The sequence below is a fragment of the Raphanus sativus genome, unplaced genomic scaffold (genome assembly GCF_000801105.2).
Source record: "Raphanus sativus cultivar WK10039 unplaced genomic scaffold, ASM80110v3 Scaffold3924, whole genome shotgun sequence".
Lineage (NCBI taxonomy): Eukaryota > Viridiplantae > Streptophyta > Magnoliopsida > Brassicales > Brassicaceae > Raphanus > Raphanus sativus.
Window position 1 is genome coordinate 1 of NW_026619228.1, and position 9,260 is coordinate 9,260.

At 40.8% G+C, this 9,260-nt stretch overlaps 3 protein-coding genes across 3 annotated transcripts; 1 reads left to right on the plus strand and 2 right to left on the minus strand.

The window, feature by feature from the left end:
* Positions 1–2,370: 2,370 nt before the first annotated feature.
* LOC130507030 (uncharacterized mitochondrial protein AtMg00310-like) lies at positions 2,371–2,973 on the minus strand. The gene has a single exon (XM_057001742.1). It carries the CDS (start codon positions 2,971–2,973, stop codon positions 2,371–2,373), a length of 603 nt encoding a protein of 200 aa, XP_056857722.1.
* A 3,571-nt stretch (positions 2,974–6,544) lies between these two features.
* LOC130507031 (uncharacterized protein At4g02000-like) lies at positions 6,545–7,027 on the minus strand. Its single transcript, XM_057001743.1, has one exon. It carries the CDS (start codon positions 7,025–7,027, stop codon positions 6,545–6,547), a length of 483 nt encoding a protein of 160 aa, XP_056857723.1.
* Positions 7,028–7,994: 967 nt separating this feature from the next.
* Positions 7,995–8,855, plus strand: LOC108829785 (uncharacterized). The gene is made up of 2 exons (XM_057001744.1): positions 7,995–8,132; positions 8,424–8,855. The coding sequence occupies exons 1-2, from the start codon at positions 8,066–8,068 to the stop codon at positions 8,789–8,791; spliced, it is 435 nt and encodes a 144-aa protein (XP_056857724.1). The 5' UTR covers positions 7,995–8,065; the 3' UTR covers positions 8,792–8,855.
* Positions 8,856–9,260: the final 405 nt, after the last annotated feature.

Here is a 9,260-nt window from a genome sequence, read left to right on the forward strand (position 1 = left end):
ATAAGTTTTCGGAGCTAGAAATTTAAATATCTATTTCACTAATCTCCAAACTATAATTAAATTAAAAGAAATAACAAAAAAATGAATCAATCATCAATGTTTGGTGTTCGCCGGCGCTTGCCTTCATCTTGCTGTCATCAGCTATAGCGTTACTCTACTTCGTCGTTCCTCAGCTCTGCCATCATCTTTTCTGTCTGTTCCTTAGTTTTGCCGTCGTTCCTTAGCTTCGACAGTCTCCTTAAGATTCGTCGAAATTTAGTTACTTTGGTTCCATCATCAGTTCCGTATTTGTCCAGCTTCAACGATTTCTCTCAGCTTCAACGATGTCGTATTATCGATCGGCATCATTAAAGTTTCTGTTATTCATCGTTTTTCTCTATTGTCATTTTTTATTGCTTTTCAAATTGGTTTGGAAATTTTTCAATTAAACCAATTATTCTGTTTTCAAATCACAATATCAATGAATAACTAACGTGAATGAGTTTTGTGCTCTTTATTTTAATTTTTTGTTTTAATTTTGAGTGATTATGTTATTAGGAAAGCTCTTACAAACATTATTTCTATGCAACCAATGACTTGTGGTTGTTTGTTGCCAATTACAATATTTCTATGCAACCAATGACTTGTGTTTGTTTGTTTGTATTGTTATTTGGTTGATCAATGGTCTCTGTTTTGTAGACAATAAACTCTATTTTAGTAACTTTTTTAGCTAATAAATTTTTTTATTATATTGTTTTGAATTGATTTTCAAATTATTTTAGAAAATTTAATACATATTTAATAAATTTATCATGACCAAAGTCTTTGTATAGTCAATGATTTTTGCTTGTTTGTAGATCAATGTTCTTTGTCTGTAGCCAATATCTCTGTTTAGTGACTTCTGTTGACATCGGTTCACATATATTTTGTGTGGTTTTTGTATAATTTTCTTTTTTTTAGGAGACTGTTCATGATATATTTCCTAAATATTTACTAATTTTTCCAAAACAGTTCAAATTTTGCAGATTATTATCAATTCATATGATTGTGACATATCAACTTCTGATATAGGTAATTCTTACCTCTTCTTGTAATGAAAAAAACTATCAACTAATTGTTTAGAATAGTCTACGTCTTTGATACATTCGTTGGAATATTAAAAATGCCAATTTACAAAATAAAAGTATTTGTTTATATAATAGTACCATGTAGCGAATTTCTGAAGAATCCGAGGAAAAGTCTAAATGACCAAAAGGAAAGAAGCTATCAATAATTTTTTTTTTGATCGAGAATTACTTATAATAAAAACCAGAAACAGAATAGTCATACAAGAGGAAGTCAAGCAGCTTCAAGAGAGTACAATGCTGATTTAGCTAGAGAATCAGCAACAACATTTGCTAAACGCGGAATGAAATTAAAGGAGATAGATTCGAAAGAGGAAGACATGATACTGATATCATGCAAAATCCCTTTCAAGACCACACTTTGCGCCTGAGATTTCAAGATCAAAATGAGGGCCTTCGAGTCAGAAAACACGTTGATGCACCTGACGTGAGAAACAATAGCTGCCTTCACTGCAGCTTTAACCGCCAGAGCCTCAGCCACAAGAGCCGAGGGAACAGAGCGACGGTGAGATGAAGATTCCTCTGCACAGCAGGCGTTAGCGTCTTGTAGACACCACCCAAGCTCACAGTTACCGGTAAACGCGTTCCAAACTGCATCAGAGTACACAGACCAAGTATATGAATTAGCTAAAGGGGGAACATGATACACGAGAACCACATTACGTGGTAATGTTACTTTATCTACAACGGGTTGCGCCAAATGCCAAGCTCTAGCATCCTGCATTGCTTTAAGCACCGTATTTTCCTCAGAGAAGTGTTTATCTTCGAAGATCAACTTATTCCTATTTGTCCACAGGGTCCATAGGATCCAGGGATATAAGGGAGTACTCCCTAGGCCAAGAGGAGGAAGGGGAATCATTCTTCAACACTCTTGTAGTAGGGACGTGACAGAAGTTATGATTAAAGGAGATGGTTTATGCACACAGGGGACTAGATCCCACACTCGCTCCGCAAAAGGGCATTGGAGAAGAACATGGAGTTCCGTCTCTCTAGCTCCACATCGCTTACAAACTGGTGACACCGCAATACCTCTACTCTCGAGCAGTGATCCGACTGGGAGCGCCTTTGAGGTTGCCTTCCATAGGAAATGGTTGATTTTGGGTGAAGTCTTCACTTGCCATATACACTTCTTCCAGTTGAAGCTCTGAGTTTCCTGCTCGCCTTTGCACAATTTCGCTAAGGCGTATCCTGACTTTGTTGTATAGGCACCCGTCGCATTGAGTAACCAGACTCGCTCGTCCTCAAGTAGAAAGGAGCTAGGTACCAGCTAACATATCTCCTCCTCATATTGAGGTACTAACCCTCTTATTTTGTTCAGGTCCCAATCTGCAGATACTGGATCAATCAGCTCACTGACCTTCCAATTTTGGGATACCTGTGTCGGAGGACCTATAATAGCTGTGGGCGTGTCTGTCGATAACCATGGTTCACACCACACGTTAACCGAGTTACCTGAACCCAGTGCCCAGCCTACTCCCTGCAGCAGCAAATCGCGACCTATCAAAATGCGTCGCCAGCCATGTGAAGCTCCGTTTGGTGTGTTGGCTTCCAAGAAGGAGGTCGAATGGCAATATTTCCCTAGTAGGGTCAACGCTAGTAGACTGTTGGGATTTTTCAGTATCCTCCACGAGAGTTTGGCCAAGAGCGCACCGTTGAATTGGGCAATCTCTCGAAAACCAAGTCCACCAGCGTTTTTTGGCATCGACAGTTTTTCCCATAAGACCCAACACATCTTTCGGATCTCAGGGGATAGATCCCACCAGAATCTAGTAAGTACCGACTGGAGTTGCTTGACTAAAGATTGAGGCAGCTTAAAACACGACATCGAGTATGTTGGCATGGCTGCCAGAACTGATTTCAACAATACCATTTTCCCCGCGCCGGAGAGCTGCCTCGATGTCCAGCTATGGGCTCTCTGTCGCAATCTATCCACCAGTGCAGCAAAAATATTCCTCTTACGGCGACCAAAATGTTCTGGTAGGCCTAAGTACTTACCTATCCCCCCCTCCTTATGAATATTAAATTGCTCTCTGATCCTTCGTTTAGCCTCGCCGGGTGTTTTAGCTGAAAAGGTTATAGATGATTTATCCAGGTTTATGCGCTAGCCAGAGATCATCTCGTACTGCTTGAGAATTCCGATCAGAGCTGCACAACTCCTAACGTCCGTTCTGCAAAAGAACATTGTATCGTCCGCAAAGAGGAGATGGGTGATGGCTGGACAGTTTCGCGCAACCTTGACACCTATAATGTCACCACGACTTTGTGCTCGCCTGAAAAGCCCCGATAGAACCTCCGTACACAGGATGAAGAGATACGGCGACAATGGGTCTCCTTGTCGAATCCCTCTCGAGGGGATGATACAGCCTTGTGCCGTTCCATTTATCAGGTATGAGTAAGACACTGAGGTGACACAGGCCATAATCCAAGAGATCCAAATTTCATGGAAACCAAACTGCTTGAGCACACTCCTAAGGAAGTTCCATTCGATGCGGTCATACGCCTTGCTCATATCCGTCTTAATGGCCATACTGCATCGAACCGTAGCTCCCGAATGCTGTAGGTAATGGAGGACTTCATGTGTAATAAGAACATTATCCGAGATTGCTCTACCCTTTACGAATGCTGATTGTTGTTCGGAGATTAGCTCGGGTAGTAGAGCTTGTAACCGTCGAGTAAGAAGCTTCGCAATGATCTTATAGTGAGTATTGCATAAAGCAATGGGACGATACTCTGCAACTTTCCGAGCTCCCGTTACTTTTGGAATTAACCGAACATGGGTAGCATTCTGTCGGGTATCCAGGCTGCCCGTAGCAAAGAACTCCTGAATATCTTTAGTGACCTCTTCACCAATAACATCCCAAAAAGATTGGTAAAAACAGGCTGAGAATCTCTCGGGTCTCGGAGCTTTATCCGGGTGGATCGAGAAGAGAGCGTCCTTAATCTCCAAAGCCGAGGGAGGGGCGATTAATGATTGGTTCACCTCTGTGGTAATAGATGGGGAGATAACTTGCTGTACCACTGGAGAGGAATCACTCATTTGAGCCTTAAAGATCTTCTCGTAGAAACTTGTGATGTTCCCGACAATGTCTTCTTCCTTAAAGATAGCCTTCCCATCATCATCTTCCAGCACTGAGATTTTGTTGATTGCTCTCCTGCCCCTAGTAGTTGCATGGAAAAAACCCGTATTACGGTCGCCACTATGTAACCAGAGTATACGGCTCCGTTGACGCCAATAGAGTTCTTCCTCCTTGTAAGCAGCTTCTAGCATAGCGGTGAGTGTTGTTATTTTCTCCTGGTCCGGTTCGCTGTTGGAGAGGGCTTTTTCCAACTCTTCCTGGGTCTTCTTTATGGCCAAGTTGCTATTGGCGTTCTGATCTCGAACCCACTTGATGATGTTGATTCGGATTCTTCCAATTTTTGAGAGTACCGACTCAAGTGGGTCGCTCTTCCAGTGCTCAGATACCAGCTGCCAAATTTCAGGCTTGTCCTTTAGCCTCCTGTCAAATCTGAACAAACTTTTTTTCTTCCTGCGTGTGACATCAAAATGGACCACAATCGGACGGTGATCCGAGCCCTCAAAGCGGAGGTATTCACTTCTTCCTGCTGGAAATTGTTCAAACCAAGCACAGTTTGCCATAGCTCGGTCCAATCGCGATTGGATGAAATGCGAATAGCGAGTTCCTCTCCAAGATAGGTGGTTACCAGAGTGTTTCAGGTCCCATAATCCCATCTGTGCTACAAAGCTTCGAAAAGAGAGAAAAGATCCTTCCCATCTCTTCGGGCCTCCCACTTTCTCGGAGTTATCTAACAAGTCGTTGAAGTCACCTGTGATAAGCCAAGAGTCATCTCTGCCTTCTCCTAACTCCATTAGTTTTCTCCAGAAAGCGGGTCTGTTTGCCGCTTGGGGCGCGCCATAAATAAACGAGACAAAACAAGAAGATCCAAGAGCCTCTATTCGAGTATCAATGATATTAGCAGAAGAGAAAAGAATATCAACCTCAATATCGTCCTTCCAGGAAAGAGATAGTCCTCCCGCTAATCCAATTGGCGGCACTGTGAAATGGTTCGAGAGTTCGGAGTTCCTGAAAAGTCTGAAGAGGTCCTCATCTTGTCGTTTGGTTTCCATCAGGAATAGAACTGCTGGGGAGTTTCGTTTTTTGAACTCCCGGATACGCTGGACTGTCAAGGGGGACCCCACTCCCTGACAGTTCCAACTAATACATGCTAAGGAAGAGAAGATTGGGGGGATTGAAAATCCTTCCCCTTCTTAGTCACAGGTGGGACTATCTTTGGCCGCTTAGGTGTACCACGAGACACTCCCGAAAGTCCTCGTCCTCCAGCCGTAATAGCATCCAAAAGAAGTTTCCTTCGAGGTGGAGTAGGGGGCTTCGTAACTCTTCTCTTTTTGCATTAGTAGCTTTTGGTGGCGTATGAGCTGAGCGCTTCTTCCCTTGAGCTTTTGTCATCTTCTTTTTCCCCTCTGCTTTAGAGAGAGCAGGGAGATAAGAATGATGATGCAGGTCTGAGTTCCCTGACTCCGACTCTGAGACAATAGATCCAAGGCGTAAGGACACATGCACTCTGTCTTCACTGAGCGTACGAATAGGGGATCGTTCACAGAGGCCTAGTCTTCCCGTCTCAAAAATATTGGAACTCGATGGACGAGTAATAGTAGATAGATTGAGTTCTGGAAGGATTCCGTCATTATTCATGTGGGTATCCATATCCTGAGGCTCCTCCAACTCAGTGAAGAGAACTTGTTGGCTCTCATTGCTTATTCTGCGAGTTTGAACCGACAGTCTCTCCTTTGCTGAGGGGCGCTCATGACTTGTGTCTGTTCCCGAACGAGGGTCTGAGAGTCGAGCTGCTAAACGACTGCTTTGTCTTGTCACCATTGCAGAGGTAGGCGATATCTGAGCAGGTTGAACAGCTACAGTCGTTATCAGCTGAGAGGAGTATCTAGCAGGTGCCAGAGCCGAGAGGAAACTCGTCTCAGTAACATCTCTTTGATCAGTGTTGGTAATCCGTAGCGTATTCACCGAGAGTCTCTCCTTTGCTGGTCTGCGGTCCTCGCTAGTAGCTTTGTCAGCTGTTGCTGAGTCCTTCTGAGTAGGCAAGATTGTCCTACGGTTCCTTGAGTCTGAAGATATCGGTGGAGACTTGTTCACATGAGAATCTGTATCTCTTCCTCCCCGTTTTTGAACCTGAGAGGATCCTCTCGAGAAGGTTCTGCTGTTGTTGTCGACATGGCCCGTTGGCCCATTGTCGTGTGAGTTTCTGCTCGGGGATCTTCGAGAAAACGATCTTTCCATACTTGGTTTATATCGTTCATCATAGCGACGACGATTTTCCTCCCATCCTGAGCTTCTTTCAGACATCTGACGCGATGGGTGTCTGGGATCAGAGACATCGATCCTTGAATCTGGTCCCTTGTAGTTAGTTCAGCGAGCTCCGCTATGAGTATTGCCTTCGTTGTTGCGAGTGAATTTTCTTTCAGCTTGCCTTCTCCTTCCCTCCTCAATGCTTTCCAGAGTGTTTTGACGAGAGATATCTAGGCGCCTTTTGTCTCCAGGGTTAGTCCTATCCAGAGGTCGAGCAGGACAGTCTCCATCTTCATGGGACAGGGACTTACAGAAAAAGCAGTGCTTTTCTAAGTGCTCATACTCCAGCACTATCTCTACGATCTTCTTCGATGGCAGTTCGAGGTCCATACACATAATTAATGGTCTCAAACCATTTATTTGTACCCGAAGCCTAGCTTTGTTCACTTCCCGGCTTTCAATAGGTCCAAGTACAGCACCAATGGCGTTGATAGTACCATCTGTCCAGTAGTGAAGTGGTATACCATGGACCTGTACCCAAAAGGATATGCGTGAAGGGAAGCTATCCGACACAACAGGTTCCCATTTCTGCAGGATCAACATCCACCTTTTAAAGTGGAAAGGGGCTTTGGATAGGATGGTTTGCATATCTTTCTCTGTCTCAAAACCGAACTGGAAGAGGTTGGGACCCAAATCTTGTGTCTCAAAACCGAACTGGAAGAGGATAGGAAGCTATCAATGATAAAACGTCGAAACAATACAGAATTTTTGGTACAAGACAAAAGACAAGAAGCTATCAATAATAAAAAATCGAAACAATACAGAATTTTTGGTACAAGATAAAAGACAAGTATAGAACATAAAAGAACTTTTGGTACAAGACAAAAGACAAGTATATAACATAAAGTTTTAAGGAAAAAACTAATTTTGATCCGTCATTCAAAAAAAGCGGATATATTTTTGTTTTATATTTTTTTTAAAAATATATATTTGTGTTTTATTAATTATATTTATGTTTTTAATCATATTTTGTGGAAAATATTTTTTAAATGATTAATAAAATATTTTAGTAATTATATTAAAATAATTGAACATGTTGATGTTTTAATAGAATTGATATTTTTCATATAAGCTATGTGAATGCCGACACAGAAGCCTTGTTCGTTCTGTATATGAACTTCCAGCGCTCAGTCTTTGGAGATTGAAATCAATAAGCACTCAGTCTATGATGTTTTGATCATTTACCGAAATGTAGTAAATACATATAATTATAGAGACATCCATGAACTTGTAATGGATTAAACAATTCATTAATTCAGTTTTAAAATGAAAAGAAATTACCAATTGTTGATAAAAAAAAAAGAAATGACCAATCACATAACGTAGTACAAAAAATTGCAACTACTATAAAAATATAATTTTACTGTTGACAAAAACCATCGTGTACTGTATATATATTGAAAATAATAATTAAATACAAAAATCATTTTATAAAGCATCTTGTATATATATACTCACAAACTCCCATAACATCTTCTTCGGTATACGCCTTCTATTCCCTTGACAACATCAAACTTTAAACCCCTATAAATCAAGAAAGAAGAAAGAGAAGAAGAATCAACAAAAAACCAGAAGCAATCAATGTCTTATTCTTCCCTCAGATTGCCAGTCTTTCTCATTCTCTCATCTCTTCTCCATGCCGCTTTAGGTACGTATACATACATCTACGGTATATATATCTCCAATTGTTAGAACCATGATCAAGTTCAATATGATCTTCTCCATTTGTTTCACTCATGTCAATTCCAATTTTTTTTTTTTTTCAAAAATCATTCTTGGTTAGACAAGTTCTCAGTCTTTACATCAAAGAACCATAATTTTACATTTTGACCAACTACATGACCGGTTTAAGATAACCATATGAAATACTATCCTTTTATGTTGACATTTGATTCTTTTTCTTAATCAGTTTATGTTTTTGGCTTTCCTATAATTGTAGGGGAAGAAATCATTTGCGAGAATCTGCCCACTAGTATGTGCGCGTTCTCGATATCGGCTTCCGGAAAAAGATGTTTATTGGAGACAGCTAACGTCGCCGGAGAATACACTTGCCGGACTTCCGTGGTGGAGGTTGAAGGAATTGTAGACCACGTGGAGAGCTATGAGTGTGTAGCCGCTTGTGGTGTTGATCGGAAAACCGTAGGGATCTCATCGGACGCAATGATGGAGGCAGGATTCGCCACTAAGCTTTGCTCTCCGGCTTGTTTAGATTATTGCCCTAACATTCTTGATCTTTTTTTCAATCTCGCCGCCGGTGAAGGTAAGATCTTGAGCTTCTTCTTTTTAGTCTTCATGCATACAGCATAAGTTGACATTTTTTTGGTATTCTGATGAAACATTAGAATTTTTGAGAATAAGGGCCATGCTTTATAAAACTTAATTAATTAATGTATGTCCACATAAATAAATAGGTAGAAACTAGAAACAATTGAAGGTATTTTTTTTTTTGAACAAAAATTGAAGGTATATATTTACTAACTATAAAGCATATATAACACTAGATCCATTTACCTTTACGTATTGAGGTTTCTTTGCAAAACATATGCTGAGAAATTCATATACCAAAAAAATGAACACAAATTTGTATTTACCAAATCCAAATCAGGAAAAAATCAAAGTTATTGCCGTAAATAAAAAGTTGAAAATATGTATCTATTGTGTTTAATGTGGCTGAAATGAATGAAGTAAGAAACCCTATACTTGTGAGTTGGGTGTGTTTGTGTATTTCGATATATTCCCGGTGTCGACCCATTTTTTAATTAGACGTGCATGCATG

Excerpts from the sequence above, each read along its gene's own strand:
- LOC130507030 (XM_057001742.1), bottom strand. The coding sequence starts at position 2,973 with ATGGTATTGTTGAAATCAGTTCTGGCAGCCATGCCAACATACTCGATG.
- LOC130507031 (XM_057001743.1), bottom strand. The coding sequence starts at position 7,027 with ATGTTGATCCTGCAGAAATGGGAACCTGTTGTGTCGGATAGCTTCCCT.
- LOC108829785 (XM_057001744.1), top strand. The coding sequence starts at position 8,066 with ATGTCTTATTCTTCCCTCAGATTGCCAGTCTTTCTCATTCTCTCATCT. Across the intron at positions 8,133-8,423 it reads TCTTCTCCATGCCGCTTTAG|GGGAAGAAATCATTTGCGAG; the intron begins GTACGTATACAT and ends CTATAATTGTAG.